Below are 23,061 nucleotides of genomic sequence, written 5' to 3'. Positions count from 1 at the left end.
ACGGAGATGCCCTCGATGCCCTCGATGCCCTCATCTCATCCCCACCAACAGCTCAAGTCTCACGGGATGAGGGGAGCACCAATTCCACGAGCCCTGGGATGGGCCCATCCCTCAGCCTTGTGGTGTTTCTTCTTTCCCACTTGTTCTGCTGGGTCCTGGGGCTGAGGGGATGCCCTGATGTCCTCCTGTCCCAGTTTAAAACCAAGTGGTCGCTTGTTACATTCCGTATCATGTTTGTAAACCTTAGTAACAGATGCTTCCCTTTTTCTTCCTTCCATTCAGAGCACTGTTTAGGACATCTCCTTTGTGATAACATCACAAGGACACATCAGAATGAATCCCTGGTGCCGTCCTCTGATTCAATATTTATTTCTACGCAGAGGCCCTGGGACACAACATGCACTAAACAGGAGCACTGAATTAGCAGGGAGTTGGAGCAGATGTTCCTCCAGCTCAAAGCACACGGTGATGCTGTGTCACAGAGCTCGTGCCCAGCACTGACCCGTGCTCCTCATCCTTCTGCAGGCTGCTGCTCCCACTTTCACTACAGCCATTTAATTGGCAGTGAGCTAATCAAGCCCTGCCTTCTTGTGTGCTTACAAGGTCGTTGCTATGTGAATGGCTCCCATTAATCTCCCAGCACTGTGCTACCTGCTCTCACTGTGCTGCAGCACCAGGCTCAGTGCTGGGCAGGATCCCAGCTGGGTTTGGAGCCGCCTGCGCATCACAGCTGAACACGCAGCCGTGCATTACAGGGCAGTGGATGGGTCAGCAGCACCTGCCTGGCTCCCACCTGCTGCCTCCTCCAAACGACTCTTTTCCTGAGCCCCAACCTGAGGGTTCCTCCTTGTTGGCACCACGTGTGGTGATATCCAGCCCTCACTGCCTGAACTCCGTCAGCAGATTCTCAGTCTCAAAATGTTAATTGAAGTGTTTAAAAGTCATTTTAATAGAGAGGCACAAGCGGAAAGCAAGTCCCTTCTCTCCATTTGGGATGGCAGGAGTCACGTACCCTGCCGGGTATTTGGTTCTTCTTGGATGTGATCTGACTGTCTGCCCATCACTGCAGCAGGGCTGTGGATGTGGAGGGGTGGTGTTGGTGCTGTGTGTGTATTGCTGCTCTTTCTGTTCCTTCCTTCACATTTTTTTGCCTTTTCCAGCATCTGTGCTCCCCCCACGTGCTGCTGTGCGCTGATGGAAGGACTCCCCAGAGTTCTGTCAGCCCTTTGAAGAGCAGTTGTGTTCTCCCGTGTTGGCTTAATTACCACATCCCACTGGGGACATGGTGGCCCTGTGGGAAGGGAGAAGGAGGCGGCTCTGAGCACGGGGCTCAGGCTGGGATGAGCTCGGGGCAATGCTGCCCTGGTGGGTTCCTGCCTGCCATGCTCCTGTTGGGGACAGGATGCTGCAGACCTGTCCTTTGGGGCTGAGTTCTGCAGCCGTGGCCTGGCAGAGCCCTGCCCTGTGTGCTCATTTAGTCACTGGCTGAAGCAGCCACAGTTCTCTGTGCCTTGCAGGAGCTGCACAGGTGAACAATGGCAAATCAAAGCTAAGGGGCCCCAGTTCTGCTTGGATTATCCCCTGTGCCATTCACCTCTTGGCTTCTCTATGCTCACAGGTGTGTTGCAGTTTTATTGTGCCTTAAGTCCAGGGTCTATCGATGGGGCTGTGCTCACCTGGCCATTGCCAGCGTGGATGAGCTGAACTCAGAACACAAGTGTTGCAAGAAATTCCATGCTGCTTTGCACACCCGAGCACCTTCACTGCCCAAATACACACTCATTTCCTGGACTTAGCAAAGAGTGCCGGGGATTTGCCTCGATGCTGCCACAGCCATTAGTGAGCAAGGACTCAGCTTCACAGGGAGGGCGGTGGGCTGAGGACACAGGCAGAGAGCAGCGCCCTGCTGCATCCTGAGCTGTGCTGCATCGCTGCCTGCAGGCGCCCTGCGGCCGGGCCGCGTTCAGCTTCAAATCCTGCTTGCTTTTCAACAGCGCGTTACGAGATGGGCTGTTAAACTCTGTATGGATCAAAGCTGTGTTTTTCCCGAGCAGACAGGATCACATCACCCCTGTGCTTTTCGTTTTTTTTTACAAAAATAACTCCCAGATGTAACCATTGTGTCATGGTACATTTATGAAATCGGGCAGTATTGCATGACGGGTGGGGTGTGTGTAGATAAGAGTAAAGCCATGTGCCAGCCTCAGCGCTGACCTGCACACCCAGCGTGTCCTGGCTACTGGGCTCTGTGTGCCCCCAGCAGCACCAGGAACAGCCCCTGCTGCTGCCAGGGCATAAACACCAGGCTGGAGTCTTCCAGTAACAGCACTGAGGCTCTTGAGGGCTCCCAGCTGCATTTATGGGGGCATTTGGGTTACCCAAGGAAGCTGTGGGAGCCCCATCCCTGCAGGCATTCAAGGCCAGGCTGAATGTGGCTCTGGGCAGCCTGGGCTGCTGGTTGGTGACCCTGCACACAGCAGGGGGTTGGAACTGATGATCATTGTGGGCCTTTTCAACCCAGGCCATTCTAGGAGTCAGTGATTCAGCAGTCAGACAGCTGCCTGGAAGTGTGCAGAACCACAACATTGCCTGGGCTTCAGCAGAGCTCAGCACAGAACTGCTGCTGTTGGAGAGCCGCAGCCGTCAGACATCCCTGGAGCTCAGCTCTGTGCAGCCAGCCCTCATTGCTCCCACTGCAGCTGCGGGCAGGACCCGCACCCAGCACTGATGTCCCTCCTCACACACAGCTGCAGCAGAAGCACATCTGTCTGCTCCGCCATCGGCTCCCGGTGAAGCCAGCTGGGCTCTCCAGTCTCTGGTGAAAAATGAGAACAGAAATGCTTTCCACTCTGCAGCTCTTTTGCATTTGTTTGTGGCCCTTTAGTGCTGGCAAACAGGTGGTAGAAAAATCAGAGATGGGTTAAACAAGCCCTAGGAAATGCTGTCCATTATTTTCTGAGAGAGGGCAGCGGTTGGTGCCCATTGGGCACTTCTGTTCCTTTACTCTCTGCTTCTCTGAGTGCCCTCGAAGGCTGCAGCCCTGTCTGGATACAGGGGCTGAACACTGCAGCATCCCACACAACGCTCTGTGGTGCCAGCCCCTGTGGGTGGGTGGCACTGGGTGCCATAAACCTTCTGCAGCAGCGAGGCAGCTCCCAGGGAGGTGTCGAGAGCGCTGAGCTGCACATCACGCCTGTCAGCCCCCTTAAAATGGGGAAAGTGAACAAAACCCTTCCATCAAAACGAGGTTTTTCATGGGAAAAGAAAAAGAAAAAAAAAAAGCCCTACAGAAGGGAGAGGGCATTCAAGGCTTTCTAATGGTGATGCGTGCTTCCAGCCATCAAAGCATATGGCGGGCGATGAGAAGTGACACATGGGAGCTTACTTACATCTCGTGTCAGGACGCAGTCGGTGTGGGGGTTTTAGCCATAAACCTGAATTCACAGAGGCTTCTCTCATTGTGGAGGACTGTCTTACCTGGGTCTTTTGTGAACGTGGAGCACGTGTGGGCCAGGTGTGCTGCAGGGCTTCACTGGGGGGTGAGCAGCAAAGACTTGGGTGCGTTTGGGTGGATGTGAGCTGGATGGAGAGCTGTCCCGTCATACACCACCACCATCTGCACATGTCATTTGGATGGCTGTCCACCAGGGCTGTCTTCTCTAATACTGCACTCTGTGCATCTAAAATAACAGCAGAGAATTAAGCAGTTCATCTCCAGCAGTGAGCCGGCAAAATGCAATTGAACATGGTGCTTTGTGATGGTTGCTGAGCTTAAGACAAGCTGGGGATCTTGCACAGGCTGCTGTGTGCAGTGAGGTGCTCCATGTGCTCACCTGCTGGGCTTCTGCACTGCTGTGCTCAGGGTGCTGGTGCTGGTGCTGGTGTTGGTGCTGGTGTTGGTGTCAGTGCTGGTGCTGCTGCCCCAGCATTGTGCTGAGGAGCACCAGCACTGCCCGACCTGCCCACTACAGTGGGGGTAACAGATGTAACCCATTTGTTGGGTGCCCGAAGGGCACTGGGAAAAGGTCAGCAATTAATACACAGATGACATACTTTAAAAGTGGGTTAAAATAGCACAATTCATCAGATTGAAATGAGGAGGAAGCCCAGTGCTCAGTGTTAGGGGTGGGGCTGCTTGCATAACCCTCCCTGAGCATTGTGGCCCATTTTTGGGAGCTCTGCAGGATGCAGGTGGTTCTGCATGGCCCCTTGTTTGCTTTTTTGCTTTGCTGTATGATATTCACACTTTGGTTCAAGGGAACTGAGGTCCTCCTCTGTGATCAGCACAACGTGTGCTGGGCTGGGCTGGGCTGGGCTGGGCTCCCCTTGGCTCCTGGCTCTCAGCACCACCCTTCCTGCTGCTCGTCTGCATGAAGGCAGAGGTGGGCAGAGCAGAAGCTGCTGGAACTCCAGAGCTCCCACGAGAACATTCCAGAGCTACAAAATTTCCATGCAATCACTGCTGTTTGCTCATCGCTTCATTCCCTTTTGACAAGGTTTCTGTCACTTCTTCCTTATGCAGACAACGTGAAGCCTTTAAGTCTTTTTGAGCGGCTACTGAGGTGGAAACAGCTGGGCTGAGGTGGATGCTTTGAGACAGAACGTGGCTCCCGAGGACAGGACCAGCAATGGAGACCTGAGTTTGGTCATAACGCAGAGGTGGAGAAGGACTCTTTAACTTAGAATAGTTCTCTGTGCCACTCTCTGATGAAAACCCCAAGGAATCCCTCTTCCTGTGCTGCTCTCCCACCTCACCTAATGGCAGGGCTGCTCAGCTGGCTGCTGTGTGCTTGGTGTGGCAGCAGCCTGCATACAGGGCACATTACCTGCCTCACTGCTACATCTGAATCAGGAGCAGGGCTGGGTGCCCTCCATCCATGTTCTCCTGGGGCAGCTCCTCCTGCAGTGCACTATGGAGCCAGGAGGGGCTTGGGCTGCAGAACCGCAGGTAGGGAGAGGATTCCCGCACCCATCTCCAGGACTTATCTGAGGCACAGCTCTGCACAGCAATGATAAAGCCACTGCTGTCACCGAGCAGTCACCAAATGACACCGCCTCAGGAAAGCAGGCTATGGGAGGAGGATGGGAGCCAGGCACAAGCTGGTGGAGGAAATAGGCTCTGTGGCATTTTGGAGCATGCATCCATGGTGTGCTGGGTGCTGCGTGGCTGCTGCAGGCCCTGCTGAGAGTGGGAGAGCTGAGTGCACGTAGTGAGGGGTCCCCCAGGTGGGTGGGGGGGTGGGCTGGGGCTGCACCCCCACCTGGTTACTGTTGCTTGGGAAACCTCTCCTGCAGCATCTGCTCAGCGCTTCTGCCTCCAGATAACGGCGTCACGGGGCTGAGCTGGGGAGGGAAATAAAAACCACACAGGTGCAAGGGAAGGGATGGAAAGGTTCTGAAACGCTCCGAGAGAACAAGTACCTAAAAATATTTGTGTTTTCACAGGCAGCATGGCAGGGACAGGCTGGCAGAGGGGCAGCCCTGTGCCCCATCCTGCACTGTGCTGGGTGCTGCTGGTGGAATGTCAGTTCCATGGAAATAAATGAGAAAGTCCCCCAAGTTTCAAGGTTTCAGCTGGGGTACAGGGGGGGCTCTACTGGAGTGTCCCTGTGCTCCACAGGCAGCGGGGACAGGACGGGGCAGGACAGGATGGGATGGAGCTGTTTCCCTGCAGAGGGTCTCTCTGTGGGGCTGCGGGGCACTGCTTGTGCTGAGAAACCTGCTCCACTAGGAGAGAAATCCAAGCATTCCCTTAAATATTCACCATTTCCTCTTTAAAAGGATGTAGGCAGTTTAAACTTCTGTCCCATGTCTCTGCCGTGCTCATGAGGAGATGCATCCAGGCTCCCTGCCCTGCAGCTCCTGCAGTTGTGTGCTGCCCCCGCTGCCCACAGGAGGGGTGGGACGGGTGGTTGTGGTGATGGGCTCATCCCGGCCTCCCTGCCCTCCTGACCCCTTCTCTTTGGCCATGCCTTAGGGTGAGCGGAAGCCAACCACTGGCCTCTCCCTCAGTGACTTCTCCTCCTTGCTGTGCAGAGCTGGAGCTGCCCAGAAGAGCCAGAGCTCCATCAGCTCCTGGGCTGGGTGCCCTGGGGGTCTCCATGCAGCAGCAGAGAGCCCGGTGTCCCCTCTGTGCAGCTGTGCCATCCAGCAGGACAAACATCTCCCCCTGCTCCATGTCTCCCCGTCTGAAGTTCTGGGATGCTTAATTACCATCCGGCCATTACAGATAATTCACTCCCTGCAATCTGGCGGTTTAATTTGCCTTATTTATCTCAATCATTTTGCATAAGACAGAAGTGCTGCATTGGAGTTCATTGCACTTTGTCTCCGCCCGTGTGCTGCAGTAAAGGCTGCACGGTGCTGTCCTGCATGAGGACGAGCTTTGCAGGCAGACAGACTGACTGACAGCTCCCAGACAGGAAAACAGGAACTCTGCTCGCCTCATGCGCATCCTAATGGAAGTTACTTTAGAAGTTCCTTACCTTCGAGCACAGGAAAGGGGGGAAAGAAATAGCCCCCTCCATGTGCATGCAGTCGCGTTGAGCACGTGCTTTGCTGCTTCTTTCCTTTTTTAGTTTAGAAATGTCAGCACTTTCTGTTCCCATGGGAACCTCATCTTTTCCCTTTCCAGCTCACTGCACTGGAGATGCTGGGACCTGAGGTCTGTGGCTGCTCTGAGCCCCCTGAGGTCCCCTGTACAACTGTGCTGCTGCACTGAGCAGCAGAGGCAGAGAGGAGGGGATGGGCTCGAGCTGTTGCACAGTGTGCTGGGCTCACTGCAGCTCCTGCTGCCTTTGGAGAAGAGTTTGGGAAGCATAAGTACAATGAAATGTCATTCTGATGGTGGAGTTCTGTCACTCAGAGTAAAACCTGATTGTCTGCTGTTGCAAACCTCTCCAGCTTGGCTGGGACCAACCTATGAGAATGCATTTGGTCCTGAAGCTGTCTGGAGAGTGGGTAAAACACGAGTGATGGACGTGGGAGTCCCACTAGCCAGCACCTCTCAGGCTTAACATCATTCACCAAGCAAGCACTGAGCTCACTGGGTTTACAGGTGCAAGTTGGCACTAAAGGATGCTTATCCTCACTGCTCCAATTTCAGATGCTGGAAAATGTGCTTGAAACCCCCTGCTTGCTTTGCTCTGCCTCACCTGCTCCATCAGCTGCCGATGCTTCTCAGGGGCCCATCCAGGTGACCGAGGCCATCAGCTCTCCCCAGCTCAAGGTGCTGCTCTCAGGAAGGTGCCTGCCCCAGTGTCTTTGCTCTCTGTTAGTTCTTGCTGGCTGCTTGGCAGGTGCAAACACGCAATTGCAGCTTGTCAGAGGTGCTGCACGTCAGAGCTGTGAGCAGCAGCACCGGGTCAGTATCCCAGGGCCCAAAGGGAAGAGCTGTGTGGGCATCGTGCCCCAGTCCCTGGCAGTGAATCATGAAGCCTCCCCCTCACTGTCCCCCTCTGTCACGGTTCCTGACACAGCCCCGTGCCTGCAGTTTGCTCCTGGTGCCATTCCGGGGCATCCTGTTGTCCCCTCTCCCTCCAGCACACATTCACAGCACTGCGAGGCCGTGCCATCTGCATTGGGGCTGAGCAGTGCTGGGAGCACACGGTGCTCACCAGAAGGAATTTGCCACGCTCTGTGCCATTGCGTTTTCAAAGCATGGAGGTTAATTGCTGTTTGCTTCCAACGCCTTCATCTCCTTTTTAACTCCTCTTTCTTTCATGTTCCCTTCCTGCTTTTTGAAGAGCAATGTTTGCACATCTCTGTTTGCAGGGATGCAGAGCAGTTCTGGGCTCAGGAGCACAGAGAATGAATGGACACATCCTGGGTGGCCACTGCCCACTGGAGTCATCCCCCCCCCAGCACACCAGGGATGTGTCAATGGTTTCCTGCATTTCAGAGCCCAGTTAATAGAGATGCCGGCTGCTTTCCCAAATACTCTTACACCAGGGTATTTTTTTCTTATGGGAGAGGTTGGTTTTTCTCTGCACAATACCCACTCTTTAATTTCTTTTCTGCAGCTAAGCACAATCTCTGGATCCCAGGCAGCAGTGGGAAATCTGGAGGGAGAAGGGAATCTCACACTGACTCTAAATTAAGGGATAATTTTATACAAGGGGAAAAATAAATCCAAACAAAGCAGAAGCAAAACCCCCAGGGCTTCCTGGAGCGGGAGCACAAACAGCTCCCGGTTCCCAGCGCTGACCCGGGCTCCTGCTGTCCGAACACCACAACACGCAGGGCAGTTTCTGGGGTGGCTGCATGTGAATACACGTGCCCGCTGCCCTCCCAGGTGGGATCCCGGCCACCATCATGCGCTGCTTTGTGTCTTTGCACCAAGAGGATGCAGAAAAGGCACAGACCTCAGGAATGCAGGGGATTATCCGCTCCCCATTGTCACGGCTGTGAGCACACAAATGCTCTTTGCTGCGCTCTTGCAGCTGAAAGGGCCAAAAAATCTGTGCTTAAACTGGTGGTGATCGGGAGCGGCAAATGTTCCACCCGGCTGCTGGATTCTCGATGCAGAAGCGCCCCGATGGGCCGTTTTCCTCAAACAAAAGGGTTCCACTAGAAACGCTTTGATGGAAATGATTAGAACGTGTTTAAGAGAAAAATAGAAGCGTGACAAGAGAAGAGATGCTGCTGCCTGGGACGCTCTCAGTGTGAGTGCACCCGCCTTGTGCTGCCCCGGCAGAGGGCACCTGAGCGAGCTGTGCTCCCGGCAGCAGCGCTGCGGCTGCTTCTGCCTCCGGGAGGGATGTGGGGCACAGGGAGACAGCTATGGGGCGCAGGGCGCAGGGTGAGGGACGTGGGACGCGGGGATGTGGGACGCGGAGATGCCCCCAGCCCTGCAGCAGCGGCAGTGGGGCAGCGCTGAGCGCAGCCATGGCACGAGGAGTTGAGATTACATCTAAATTAAATCCAGCGCTTGTCAAACCTTATGATGTTACCGCGAGTGGATGCAGCGGCGCTGGGCTATTTGCTGTTAATAGGGTCAGGCTGCTGCTGAACAGACTCGCTGTGCCTCGGGGCAGCTTACCTCCCTGCTGACCTCCAGAGGGGTTTTGGGGGGGCTTCCAGCAGCTCCTGCCCCTCTGTCCGTGCACGAGGCCGGGCAGCGAGCTCATGAATTGGTGCTGGGGGATGTGCTGTGGTTCCTCTGCTCTCTGTGCTGCAGCTCGGAGCTCAGAGCACAGTTCCTTCTCCCTGAGCCCACTGAAACCCAGCGCTGTCCTGGGGCTGGCAGGGCCAGAGACCCACACGGTGCAGGGGCTCCACAGGCATGTAAAGGGTGGGGATCAGCAGAGCTTCCCAGAGTCACAGTGCCCAAACCTGCTGTGTCCAGGTCCCTTAGGCTTCCCTTTCTGATGTGTTTACCCACACTTCACTTCTTGCATCAGCCTCAGAGGCAGCACTGCAAATCCAAGGCCGGGTGCCTGAGATCAGGGGTGCCACACATGGCATGGAGAGCAAAAACCCCCAGGGCCGTTTCCCTGCTGTCTTATTTCTGACCCCTGCTGACTACACGCTGCTGCATATGCCTCACATTTCCAAGAGCTCTTTTGCAATCAGGAGATATATATATCTTTTTTTGACAGAGGCTGTGATTACTTCTTAGTCACAGAGAGCGAGAAGCAGGACTTTCAGAAATAACACCATGGAGTTCCATTGCTGAGCTGCGCTGTGCATGCACTGTGCTCCCAGGGAGCAGAGACCCTTCTGTCTGCCCCGGCAGTAGCAGCAGTCTGTAAATAGCATTATAGGGACGTTCTAAGTGGATTTCTGGGCTGGATTCAGAACAATTCCCATTTGTATTCCCTAGGCAGAACACAGAGCATACTCTGCTAGCCAAAACACACCGAGAGCATTACCTCCACGGGTACCCAAGGAGACTGAGAGCTGTATTTGCACTCTGAAAGGTTTGTGATGCAGCTGCTGCCAAGGCGGTGACTCAGGAGGAGGACAGAGCCCATTGTGCCCCATCACAGAGCCTCCAATCTGCAGCCTCTGCTGTGAGCACACGGAGCAAAGCCTTTTGTGTCACACTTATCGTCAGCTCTGCCAGCAGGAAGAAAGTCAGAGCAGTTGTTTGCTGTGAATTGCTGGCTTCAGCAGTCGCACTTCCGTGCTGTCTCTCTCCTTCACAAGTAAAGTGAAGAAATCCGTGTGTGGGGAGCCTAACAATGATCTTCAAGGCCAAGAAAGGCCATCGACTTGGAGCCCATGGGGCAGCTTGCAGGAGGTGCAGGGAGGAAACGTCTCACCAAGAAGCCCCGGAGCCCACGGGATGCAGCCAGAGATGGTGGGGACACATCCCCGGCCCACATCCCCACCCAGCGTGACACCCTGCCTGGTTCTGCTCTTGCTGGGTGCTGCCCCCAGCCCCCCCCCCAAGGATGCTCCTTCTCAGGGTGACCTTTGGGCCCAAGAAATAATGTAGCATGCTGTGACATCAGACTGAGGGCTGCACGTGTTGCAAGCACAGGAATTCCATAGCTGTAAGGCAGTGGTTCACAGTGGGGGCTCACTGCTGGTTCCTGCTGAGCAGAGGCTCTGCACCCCACATCACCCCACATCACCCCACTGTGCCTGTCCCTGGGCTGCACCCACGCTCAGTCCCAGCACAGACCTCCCATCTCCTCCTCTGTTGTCACCATGTGACTCCGCAGGGATGCACACAAATGGCAGCTGGAGGGGCTGGGGCTGAGCTCATCCCGGCCCTGCAGCCCCAGGGGTGAGGGTCTCTGGGGCCAAACACTGTGACCGCCCGGAGCTCAGCTCTGCAGTCACCTCCTGAAATTGCTTCCTCGAGCAAAAACTTTGTGCTGGGAGGGAAGGAGACTGAAGCCTAATGAGCCCATCCCTGGGTGTCAGCAGTAATTAATCCGTACCACGCTGCTGGTTCCCACCTCCTCCTTGCAGGCTGAAATGTTATCCTCTGGTTATAATTGCAAATCATGGTTACAATTGCAAATTATGGTTACGCTTTTACATGACTGGAGCCTGGAGACTCCCTGCTGCAGCCCGTTCCCCTGGAGCTGCTGCTGGGGCAGCCCAGGGACCCAAAGACAGTGTCTGCTGGAGGCACACAGCATTGCCAGCGCCCAGGAGAACCCAGCTGCCACTGCTGACCTCGGTACCAAACACGATGTGTTCCAGCCCGCTTCCTGCTGCAGACAGCTTGGGAGAATGGGCCGGGCCCGTGAGTTCAGCTCATTTGGAAGTATAATAACAGCAATGACGTTGCCACTGGCCATGTAAATGATGAGCAAACCCCAAGAGCTGGGCCACAGCGAGACATCTCGTCTGAATGGCACCGGGGTCGTGCAGGAGCATTCGGGTAATAAGAACCATTGCTTTGCTGTAATTCTGGAGTCAGTGCTGGCTGCAAAGCAAAGCAGAGCTGACAGCCTCATTTCTCAGCTCTGGATGGAGAAAACACAGAAAGTGCCCAAACAGAACAAGTTACAGTCAGGCCGGAAAAGGGAGCAGAGCAAAGGTCGGTGCTTTGGTCATCGTGAGCACCCACAGCAGCAGCTCTTGCTGACAGACACGAAGGTTTTGTCCTCCACACCTCGTGCACGGCTCTCAGAACAAAGCCAGCTGCTTATTGCAATGACACACACAGAATGCACGGCAATTCCTGTTGAAATACCTGAGGCAGGTGATGGGTGTTGCTGTGAACAGCTGCCTGGGGCCTGCGGGGTGAGCCCAGCAGCAGCGCTGCTCCGAGTGCTCATAGGCTGCACCACCCAGCGCCTGGCATCGTGTGCATCTGGAAATCCACTATTGGAGCTTCACAGAGGACGTGAATGTGGAGCACTGGGGGGATTTAGGGAGAAAATTATTAAAAGAGAAAAACAAAAATGGCACTGCTCATCAAAACTGCACACATTGATCAAAGCCGGGGAAGAGAGCCGTCTCCTGGAGGCATCTCCCAGCCCTGAGCTCCACGGGCAGCTGCCCTGCACGCAGCCCCGCTCCTGTCCCAGCATCGATCCTCCTCAACTCACGGCGATCTCAGCTCAGCCGCTGCTTCGCTCGGGGCGCAGAGCGCACAATGTTCGTGCCACGGCCGAGAGGCGGCCGACAAAGCGGCGGCTGCGTGCCATGAATGCCGCTTTCATTAAGCGCTCAGCTGGCTCGGGAGCGTCTGCTCCGTGTGAAAGCGGCACCTGCCAACGCCGAGGATCCCATTCTTCATTAACGGCTCAGAAGGGTTGCTCGGAGGCAGCCGCACAATGACTGCGGAGCGCGCTCCGTGACAAAGCGGCAGCTCCTCCGGCGAATACAAGCGGCTTTGTAACGGTGCCCAGACGGGGGAGCGGGCCCGGCCCCGAGCCGTGCTGAGCTGTTCGGGGCTGAGCACCGAGGCTCGGCCGACCCACGGGCCGCTGCGTGTCAGCACCGAGCCCGGCAGAACGAATCCCACCTCGAGGCGCTGCCCGTGTCTGGCTGCTGCAGCGCCTCCGACATCTCATTCCCGCTCCGTCATTTACATTAATTGGACGCTAAGAGTAACCGGGAGCAGAGGCGGGTCGGGAGGACTTCTCCCTGTCCCGGGGACAGACGCGGAGCAGCGCTACCCTGCAGCGGGGTCCGGTCCGGGGCTGATGCGGGATCAGCAGCAGCTCTGCTGGGAGACGAGCACAGCGCTGAGCCGGTGCACAGCTGAGCATAGGTGCCGTGAATCTCACCTCTTAGAGCAGCACCAGCTGCAGCTCACTGGGCTCTGATCACCGTTACAGTCCATTTTGTCCAAAAGGGGGAGGTGTTAAAGTTTCCCTCTGTAGGGAGCGAGCCCCAGGAATGCAGCTCGCATCTTGGGGGGGCAGCTCAGTTCATAGGGCCGTGACGGCAGCTCCGCTACAGAAACACCAACCTGCGGACCCCGTCTGGCAGACAGCGGGGCGGTGGGACCGCGATGACCCACAGCCGTTCCCGGGCCGCAGCGGTTCTCCCCGGAACGGGACGGCAGCTCCCCCCCCACGCGGGGCAGCCCGCAATGAGCCGTTCCACGCCGGGCTCCCGCACGGCAGCACGTTCTGCGACCCCCCCACGTGGGGCTGCCCCGCATCCCCCGACCCCGGGCAGCCCCGGCGGGACGCGGGCGGACGCCCCCGGGCAGAAGCGGAGGGCGGTGAGCGGGCGCCGCCTCCCGACCCCTCGGCCCCGTGTTCTCCCGGTCCCCCCCCCGAGGGTCGATCCGCTGCCCCCGCACCCCCCGCGCTCCGCTCGCAGCCCTCGCTCCTCTCCCGCGGAGCCTCCTCCCGTGCGGGGCTGCCCGGCGGGGGCGGTGGATCGGCGCCGCCCGTACCGCATTGGTTTGCAGCGGAGCCCGTCACAGGCGCGGCGCCGAGATTGGCCCCGCAGCCCGCGCCCCCCCGGGCCCTCCCCCACCCCGCCCGCCGTGCGCCGCGGCCCGGCCACGGGCACAGCGCTGGGCTCCGCGCCGCTCGGCCCGCAGCGGGGCTCGGTGAGGCGGGGCAGGGCCGGGCGGGGGGCGCCGCAGCAGCACCGCACCGAGCGGCACCGGGATGTGAACGGAGGCTCCGCAGGCAGCGCCCGCTCCGCGCCCCGCAGCCCGGCCAGGGAAGATGCTGAGCAGGTGGATGAGTGGCAGCAGCAGGAACCTGGAGCGCGAGTACAACTGCACCGTGCGGCTGCTGGACGACAGCGAGTACACCTGCACCATCCAGGTCGGCAGCCGCGGGCGGGGGAACGGGACGGTCCGTGAGGGGCGGGCCGGGATCGCGGCGCTTCTCCGCGGCGCGGAACCCGCAGACAAAAGGAGCCTTCACCGAACAAAGGCGGAGCGGCGGCGGCTGCGGAGCCGCGCGGCTCCCCGAGCATCCCCGCCGTGCCGGCCGTGCGGGGGAGCCCCTAAAGCCGCCCCCTCCTCGGTGCCGGGAGGGGGCCGGGCTGCGCTGCGGGAGCCTCGCGCCGAACCCCGCACGGCCGCCCCCGCGGGCAGGATGCGGGTACGGAGCTCGGTCCGGGGCTGCCGCCGTTTCGCCTCCCGTTCGGCCCCGGAGCCGCCGGGGAGAGGAGCGCCGGCTCGGGGCCGACGGATCCGCGGCGCCCGTCGCTCTCCCGCATCCATCGCGGTAACGGCACCGCGCAGCCCCGCGGTTCGGCGCCGGCTCTGGGGGCCCGAGGCCGTTCGGGTCGAGGTGCCGCTGTTGGGGCCGTCCCGCAACTCCGCGAACGGCTCCGCGCTGCGAATGACGGGGAGCGCCGGGAGCGGAGCGGACGCTACGGGCGGCTCTGGCGGCGTGACCGCATCCCGTGCAGCAGCAGAACGCGGGGCTGCGCGCTCCCGTTGGCGGCACGGAGCTGCACCCGCCGCCCGTCGGTCCCTCCGAGGCTGATGTTAATTGACACGGGGCGCAGCTCGGGAGACAGAGCGCGATGCAGCCCAGAAAAATCTGGATTTTCTGTCCTTATTGGGATCTAACGAGCTGTTTTCATTTAGCGCGCTTTTATTATTCTTATTTTCAGAACAGAGCACCCGATCCCGTATTTTGGTGGACATTTAGCATAGCGAACAGTGAATCCTCGTGTTTAGTATTCAGGACCGGAGGTGCTCGGCGTCAGCTCTATTGCCCTCTCCAGGAAGGTTACGCGGGGCGGTGTTTGTTTCCCGTCGCCCTCACGGTGCCCGACAGCGAAGCGGTGGATGGTCCACGCAAAACTGAGCGTGTGCGTGGGAGCGGGAACGTCTTGCAAGTGGGAAAGCCGTCAGCCCGGAGCGGGGAGCGGTGAATGAGTTTTGAAGGTCATTCCCCGTCGGGTGCAGATCTCGGGCGTCTCGCTGAGCTCGGTGCTGTTCCTCGCCCAGGCTGTTTGTGCGCCTGTTGTCTCTAATTTAGGACTGCTATTTTTGCTCGGATGTGAGGAGCCCCACGAAGCAGCGCTGCGGTGCACACCTGGGGCTGCGGGGGGAGGTTGGCAGTGCGTTCCCGTGGCTGCAGTGGGTCTGTGCTGTGTGCCCCGGCTCTGGGCTCTGCTTTGCATCCCGGGCACCAGCACGGGGCTCCTTAGGGCTGTCGGTGTGATCAGCCTCTGGTTGAGCTCAATAGAAGCTGCGTGAGTAGTGCTCCTGTGCTGTGAGATAATGACTCAGAATGCTGCTTCTAAATGAAGTTGATTTAGTTGATTATCACAAGTTTACCTTGGTGACATTCCCGTGTTGGAGCAGTTCTTCTCTGAGCTCAGATGGCTCCTCCACCTCCTCTGCTCCAGTGTTCTCCCCAGCACCCACAGGAGCAGCAGGGGAGCGTGGCTCAGGGCCGGCTCCTGCTGGTACCCAGCTGTGGGGAGCAGCTGCTCCAGGCCCCACAAACAACTTGGGGTTTTGTCCGAGGCTTTGTGCACAGAGCAGGAGGATGATATGATGTGCTGTGCTGCAGCGCGGGGATGGAGCTGTGCTTGCAGCTCTTGGGCGCTCTCAGGGCTCCCGCTGTGGGTGAGCATGAGGCACTGTCCCCTCTGCTCTGGGAGCTGCTCGTGTCTCAGCAGCAGCGCAGTGGCAGCTGCAGTGGGGCTCTGCAGAGCGCTCTCACTGCTACGGATGCTCTCCAGGCTGTCCCCGCTCCCATCACTGCCCCAATGTGGGTTTGCTCTGCCACATCCCTGTGCTCACTGCCCCACATCTCCGGGCACGGGGGAGGCAATGCCACAACAATTGGAATAAAGCGAGCATTGAGGAAGGCAGAAATGCTCCAGTGCTGTGGTTTCTGTGTGACTGAGCTGCTTGTCCCAGGGAATGTTTGAGATTCTTCGCCGTGCAGTCAGCGGTGGCAAAAAGGGCCCGAAATAATGAACCGTTTGCCATCGTTTGGTGAGTCAAGTATCTGCCTGGGCAGACAGTGCTGTTTTGTTTCTGAACCCGCTCGTGCTTTGAGAACGTGGAGACGTGAGAGAAAAAATACCAAATGAGGTTTCCTAGGTTCAGAATGTGACAGCTCCCTTACGTAAGGCTGCAAATAAATGGAAAAGAGCACTTGGACTGAACCCCGGCTTCCCACGTGAAGCACAAAGTTCATTAGAGACCCAACAGGGCCATTAATAACCGTCAGCACAATGGAGAAGCTCGGCTCTTTGCAGCACAGGCTGTTGTGAAGGTTATTTGCTCGTTATCTTTCGTGCTTCTGATCATTTCCAACTGTCCATGCTGGGAAATAGGTTGGCAGAGCGCTGCGTGGAGCCGAGATGGGCTCTGTCCTTCTGCTGGGAGCTGTGGGCACTGCAGGGGGTGAGGGTGGGTGTGGGGTCAGTGTGCTGCAGGGGATGAGGGGCTGCATCCCCCAGCCCCTGGGTGCCAGTGGTGGTGGGACTGATGCTGGCAGACTGCCCTCCAGTTTGCCATTGATCCCACTGGAGGTGATGATTCTCTCTATAACACTGGTGTGTCTGTAGCAGCAAGCTGCTGCTCTTGCTCGTCGCTGTCCCTGCAGCGTGGCAGTGTCTGTGCAGCAGCCTTGTGCTCTTTGCCCAAACAACTACGTGCCAACAGCCCCCGGGCTCAGGAGGAGCTCTGCCTGAAATGCACTGAAAGCTTGAAGGCAAAGGCACAGCCAGAGCTGAGCTTCTTGGGCTGCGTCTCCACTTTCCTCTAAAATCAATTTCCTGGTGTATAATTTGAAACACAAAGGATACAAAAAGCAACTGATGAAAACATCCACTCTGTCCACCACAGGCCAGTGACACATTTACTCTCACACTGACGCGAGGCAGAGAGGTGAGTTGTTATGGAGACCTATGGAAAATATTTCCAGCTCCTCTCCCTTCCCCAGCAGCAGTGCTGTGTGCTGTGTGCTGTGTGCTGTGTGCTGTGTGTTGTGTGCTGTGAGCTGTGTGCTGTGTGCTGTGTGCTGTGTGCTGTGTGCTGTGTGCTGTGTGCTGTGTGCTGTGTGCTGTGTGCTGTGTGCTGTGTGCTGTGAGCTGTGTGCTGTGTGCTGTGTGCTGTGTGCTGTGTGCTGTGTGCTGTGTGCTGTGAGCTGTGTGTTGTGTGCTGTGAGCTGTGTGCTGTGTGCTGTGTGCTGTGTGCTGTGAGCTGTGTGCTGTGAGCTGTGTGCTGTGTGCTGTGTGCTGTGTGCTGTGTGCTGTGTGCTGTGTGCTGTGAGCTGTGTGCTGTGTGCTGTGAGCTGTGAGCTGTGTGCTGTGTGCTGTGTGCTGTGAGCTGTGTGCTGTGTGCTGTGTGCTGTGTGCTGTGAGCTGTGTGCTGTGTGCTGTGAGCTGTGAGCTGTGTGCTGTGTGCTGTGTGCTGTGTGCTGTGTGCTGTGTGCTGTGCGCTGTGCGCTGTGTGCTGTGTGCTGTGTGCTGTGTGCTGTGTGCTGTGTGCTGTGAGCTGTGAGCTGTGTGCTGTGTGCTGTGTGCTGTGTGCTGTGTGCTGTGTGCTGTGTGCTGTGAGCTGTGTGCTGTGAGCTGTGAGCTGTGTGCTGTGTGCTGTGAGCTGTGAGCTGTGTGCTGTGTGCTGTGTGCTGTGTGCTGTGTGCTGTGAGCTGTGTGCTGTGTGCTGTGTGCTGTGTGCTGTGTGCTGTGTGCTGTGTGCTGTGAGCTGTGTGCTGTGTGCTGTGTGCTGTGTGCTGTGAGCTGTGTGCTGTGAGCTGCTCACAGCTGAGCTGTGCCGGGACCGCCCGCCATCCCCAACAGGAGCCGCTTCCCAGCAGAGCGCCTTTGGTTGTCACTTTTCCGCTCTAAGATCCCAAAGACAAATAGATGTACGTACACAGGGCAACACTGCCATGGAACAAATATGCACGTGGAGTACTGAGCAGAAATCTTCTGCTTCTGCTGAGTAGAAATGAGGTAATGCACAGCAGGAATTGCTTTGGGGTTGTCGGGGGAATAGGGAAGGGCTGTGTGCAGCCCGTGTGTGTGATTTCTGGCTCAGTCTCAGAGATCACATGGATGGGGTGGGGGACGAGGGGCTCCGGCCCCACTGTGGACCACCTGCATGTGGCACTGGGAGCGGGTGGCTGCTGGCAGCTGGGGGTCACCCGGTGCTGTGCATCGGCTGGGGTTGCAGAGCTGCTGTGTGCAATGAGAGGAGGGAGTTTGCTGGAGTGCGGTGGGTGGGTGGGGGATCTCAGAGGCTTCTCCGGCCTTTCTGGTTCCATGACCATAGATGACAGCAGGTTGCTGGGGGGCTGGACAGCAGGCAGGGCTTTGCCCATCGAGAAGGGCAGCTTTGTTTGCTCTCAGCTCTGCTGGGGATGGACGATGCCCCATTAATGCCAGGGTCAGGAGCTGGTTCTGTTCTGGAGATAACTGGGCTGTGCCTCTGCCATCAGCTGCTCAGCTGTAGCCAGAAAAACATCATTGCTGAGCTACAAAAAGCTTTGGAGTTGGCTCTGCAAATAAGAAGGTTTTAGGTCAAATTCTTTCCTTTGAAAAATTTCCAGAGCAAATTATCCCAGTGGAATGATGGTGAGCTCTCACTGATGGTGCGCTCCTGGCTGCTGGGCTGATGGGCACACAGTGCGTCCATCTGTGGGACCACGGCTGTGGGGCTGAGCCCCCAGGGCCAGCTGCAGCCCCCAGCTGTACCCACCCTGACCCCCCACCTTTCCCCTGGTGCTGCCTTTCTGCCTGTGCAGCTCTCGGTGGCTTTTTTTGTGACACACCCGAGATGTTTTTATTGTGATCCCCCCTGGGTGCGCTGCTCTGGGAGAAGGGGAAGGGCAGAATTGGGAGCAGGATGGAATTAGTGCCTGTCTGCCCCTGGGTCTCCACGCTTATGTGGCGGTGCCCTCACTGAGGGTGGGCTGTGCACAGCACTGCTGCCTGGTGCAGCCTGGGCCCACTCTGCTCCTACAGCCACAGTAGATGGTGAGTCAGCTGGGCAATGGTGGAGATGGCACTGAGGGGAATGTGTCTTTGCTCAGAGTACTGGGATGAAGGAAAGGAGAGAGCTGGTGCTTGACATGGGCATCCCATTCTGGGTGTGTGTTTACACCAAAATGTGCCTCCTGGAGCTCTTTGAAAGAAGATGTGTTTTCAAGGCCCATACCCGATCTCTACGCATCCCCACCTGCTGCCATCAGTCCGCGCTCACCCAGGCCTGTGTCTTGCCTGCTGCTTCTGGGGACGGTCTGATCTCATGGAGCTCTGCTGGGTGAGATGGAGTGGTCTCTAAAGTGACCCACTGTGTGTGGGGCTCCCAGAGCTGGGTGTGTAAGGAGGGCAGAGCCAGGTGCCTGCAATGCCTGGTCCTCTGCAAAGGGAGCGTGAAGTCCCGTGGGCTGGTGCAGAATCACTCCTTTCTCCCAACAGAGCCAGGGTTTGTGTGGTGCCAGCGGGACGGACCCACAGGGCTGGGAACAGCAAGTCTTTGTTTGTCTGCATCGTCGCCTTTAAAGACGCAGACCGTGCTTTGCCCTTAATTACACTTTGGCAATTACAGTCTGTGTGAATTACCTTCACTGGCAGCAGCGCCTTCTTTGGCAGCAGCACTTCGGAGAGGAGCTGCTCTGTGCCACCGTGTGTGACTCCTGCAGAGGGGCAGCGGGGGAAGCCGGGCGGGATCGGCTGTTGCTCCAGGGCCGGAGCTGTGCGGGCTGACAGCGGGGCAGAAGGGGCACTTCTACACACTGAGGCCTCGGGATGGCTGCGCTGCTCTGCGGCTGAGCTGCTCCCTGCAGTGGCAATGGGGCTGTGGCTGTGCAGGTGGCAATGGCTCGCTTGTCGTCTGATGCATTTCCTCCTGACGGGGGAGAGGGGAGCGCTCTGCGCTGCGCCCATCACCTCCCGTCACCTCCCGGGGAGCGCAGTGCTGATGGAGCCTCATCGGAAATGCAGCGCTGGCGGCTGCCTGAATCTTTCATAGCTGCCGGTAATGGATATCATCAGGGAGCTCCTGGGAGCGGGGCGGAGCGACCGGCCGCTCTGGGGTGTGGGGGGACAGTGTGCGGGAGGGGGGTCGGTGCCCAGCGGGTGCTTCCCAAGCTGACGGTGACCGAGGCTCCGCGGCGCGGGGCTCTTTGGAGGCTGGAGAGGAGCGGCTGCCCTGTAGTGCGTGCTGGGATGTGGCCGGTGCCGCAGCTGGAAATAGAAAATGTTGGCTGCGTAAAGTCTGTTACCAAAGATGTTAATTATAGTGGCATATCTGTCATAGTGATGGAGGTTTCCTATTTGTCAGAGGGTTTATAACGGGGCTGTTTCAGATCAGGTTGGCTCTCGGCTCAGCACATAAGCTGTGATCCCAGAGGAAATATCCATCTCGCTGCCCGGATGAAATCTTTCTTTAATAAAAAATTACAGAAATCGATTAAGCCATTCTGGAGCTAGAGAGAGACTTCAGGAATACACGGATCTGTGGTTCACAGGGGCTCTAACGATACATTATCTATCTGCTTAACCTGTGGAGTGGGCAGTGCATTGGGGTGGGGGGAAAAAAAGCCAGAATCCAATATAGTTATGTTTGAAAAATAGACAATAAGCATGCTGAGCAGGTATTTCTCCCGCATCGATTTAATTCTCATTAACGTTGCACTGTACAGCATGCTGAGTAATATTTCTGGCTTGCGAACAGCAATGGATTTCCTTTGGAAATGTGTAACAAGAACAGAGTGTCTCTGGGACCTGGCAGTGGTGGTGCTGGGGAGGGCTGGGGGCCCCACTGAGCCCCCCGTGGAGGCCCTTCCCTGCCAGAGCTGTCACGTTCCTGGGCTGTCCATCAGCATCAGGGCTCTGCTCCTCACCCAGAGGAGATTTTCCTTCTTCCTTTTTTCCTCTTTCCTTTCCGTCTGCTGGGGCTGCAGCCGGCCGTGACTTCTGCTTGCTGATGACAGATTTCTTCTCTGGGGTTTCAGGATAACATTGAGGGTCCCCGGGGCAGCTGCTGCTTTGAGAGGATTAGCGGTGACTGACAGCCTTCTCCTGGCTCTGCTCTCTTCCCCATGCTGGAGTCAGAGCTCTCGTGTCACCGTAGCTCTGCCTTGATGTTGGCTGGATGCTGTGTCGCTTGGCCTGGCAGCTGGTTTTGCTACAGGCATAAATAAGGAGCTGATACAACATGAATCCTGGCACAGTGTGCCTCACGTGGCTGTGCTGGAGATGGAGGGTCTGCATTGAGCTGCCATGGGGGGGTTCTGATTGAGAGCCTCTATAGCTGCTGACTGAGGTCGGGGCAGTGTGGCTGCATGGCTGCCCTGTCCCTTTCCTGCAGTGGGAGGGCACAGCAGGTTTTGGGAGGGCTCCATCCTCTTGTTTTTGAAGTGCTGGTGGGTGACCACCCGGTGCCCACTGAAGGAGCAGGCAGTGGGGTTTGGGGTTGGAGCAGTGCTGCTGTCCCACGGTTCACATGGAATGGAGGAGGGTGCAGATTGGCCCATGGTGGCTTTGTGGTGGCATCTGCGTGGAGCTGGCAGGCTGTAAATCAGCCTGAAGGCAGTGGCTGCGGGCTGACCCCCAAACACTGCCCCGTTGTGTGGTTTGTTTTGTTCTGAGGGCCTCTAAAGAGAGGGAGAAAAAGTCAGCACTGGGGTATGGTGTCACCATGGGAATGGGGGGCGCGGCGCTGATGCGGGGGGGGGGGGGGCATTGCTGGGGGGAGGCCCTCATCCCATTCTGCTGCTGGGTGGAAGGGGGGGGGGCTCCTGGGTTTGCAGCATCGTTCAGGAGAGCAAGTTGCACTGCCATGGCTGTCCTCTAATTAATGCAGTCAGATTAAGCAGCATGGCAGATAATCCTCAGATCAGCCATTATTGGGAACTTTCCCATCCTAGTGTCATTGGGTTTTTAAAGCGCTGTCAGTGCACAGCAGCAGTTGTTTGTGTTGTAACAAGGGCAGTACAAACCGATGTGCAAATAAGTGAATGGACGAGCCCATTGGCACTGAGGTCTGGGAGCAGAGCTGGGTGCTGCAGTGCTCCCTGCCTGCGGGGCTGTGCAGCTCAGTGCTGCGCTCCCTCGCTCCAGGTATAGCAGGGCTGTGTTGGGAGGGGGCTGCATCATGTGGGTCCTGGTCACTTCAGGGGCTGTCTTGCTTCTATCTGTGTGTTTCCAAATGCTGGTGATGCTCTGGCTGTGGCTGGCATCACACCATGTGCAGAGAGGACCGCTTCTCTCTGACCAGCCTCTCATGCATCGCTCCTTGGCGCTGGCTGGAGCTGACCCAACCCACCCTCAGCGGTGTTAATGGCCTGTCTACAAATAGCAGCATTACTTAAGGTCTGTGACGGCCTCCTGGGTGAGCTCGTGCTGGAGCTGGCATCCAAACCTGTGGGAGATGTGTGGTTTCCTTTCCCAGTGTCGCTCTGTGGGAAGGTGGGGCCGTTCCGCTGCTGTGTTCTTCCAAGTGAGCAGGCTGGGTGTGCTGGCACAGAGCAGCACCAGGGGGAGGAGCACTCATGGCACACTGTATTCCAGGTGTGCCCGGGAAAATGAAACCTTCTGACAAAGCACAGCTGCCAAATGAGGCTGTTCTGAACGCCCTCGGCTCTCTGCCACTGTGTGGATGCTGCTCCATGCCAGGTGGGCACGATGACAGCGCTGGGGCAGCACAGTGCTTTTGCCTAATAGGATCTTCAGCAGAGCGCGGGTCACTGCATGGAGCTGGGTGCAGGTTGGCCCCTGACCTGCCCTAACCCCTAAAATACACATAGATTGTCATCCATATGCATTTAAATCACATTGGGCATCATCCTGGCTGCTTCTGTATTGGTCAGTGCTCACAGAGAGACTCCAAACAGCATCACTGCAAGGAGGGAGGGATGCAGCCGGGTCCTGGTGGGCACCTTTGTGGTGGAGCCCATCAGAGTGCGTGGGGGGCGGCTCCCACCCAGCTGTGACAAAGCACTGCTGTGCCGTGGGATCGTGCCATCAATCCACTGCTTCTCACTCTGATGCACTAAAAATAGAGCATTATTTCCAGGCAGTAATTGCACATCCTGTAGTCATAATGAGCTCTTAAGGTAATTACCTTTTGGTGAGGAAGAGCTGAAGATAAGGTGTGTGTGGCTGGAAAATGGAGGGTTTCAAGAAGTGTGCCCAGGAGTATGCACATGTGGAGGGGGTGGTGTCCTGTGGTGGCCATGGGCTGTGCTGGGGGGC

At 57.4% G+C, this 23,061-nt stretch overlaps 1 protein-coding gene across 3 annotated transcripts in view; it reads left to right on the top strand.

The window, feature by feature from the left end:
• The first annotated feature begins 13,446 nt into the window (after window positions 1-13,446).
• The window catches only part of FRMD5 (FERM domain containing 5), a 38,474-nt gene continuing 28,859 nt past the window's right edge, over window positions 13,447-23,061 (top strand). For 2 of the 3 annotated variants that reach the window (XM_015873447.3, XM_015873445.3), the window contains exon 1: window positions 13,447-13,700. In XM_015873447.3, the coding sequence (XP_015728933.2) occupies window positions 13,599-13,700 (102 nt within the window). In that variant the 5' untranslated portion in view covers window positions 13,447-13,598. Of the gene's footprint in view, window positions 13,701-17,646; window positions 17,815-23,061 lie in introns of those variants that run through there. The other variant, XM_015873446.3, reaches the window with a different exon arrangement.

Source organism: Coturnix japonica, chromosome 14, assembly GCF_054131305.1.
Source record: "Coturnix japonica strain WE chromosome 14, WE-NBRP24, whole genome shotgun sequence".
In the NCBI taxonomy this organism is placed as follows: domain Eukaryota; kingdom Metazoa; phylum Chordata; class Aves; order Galliformes; family Phasianidae; genus Coturnix; species Coturnix japonica.
This window is presented reverse-complemented; position numbering and strand designations above follow the sequence as displayed.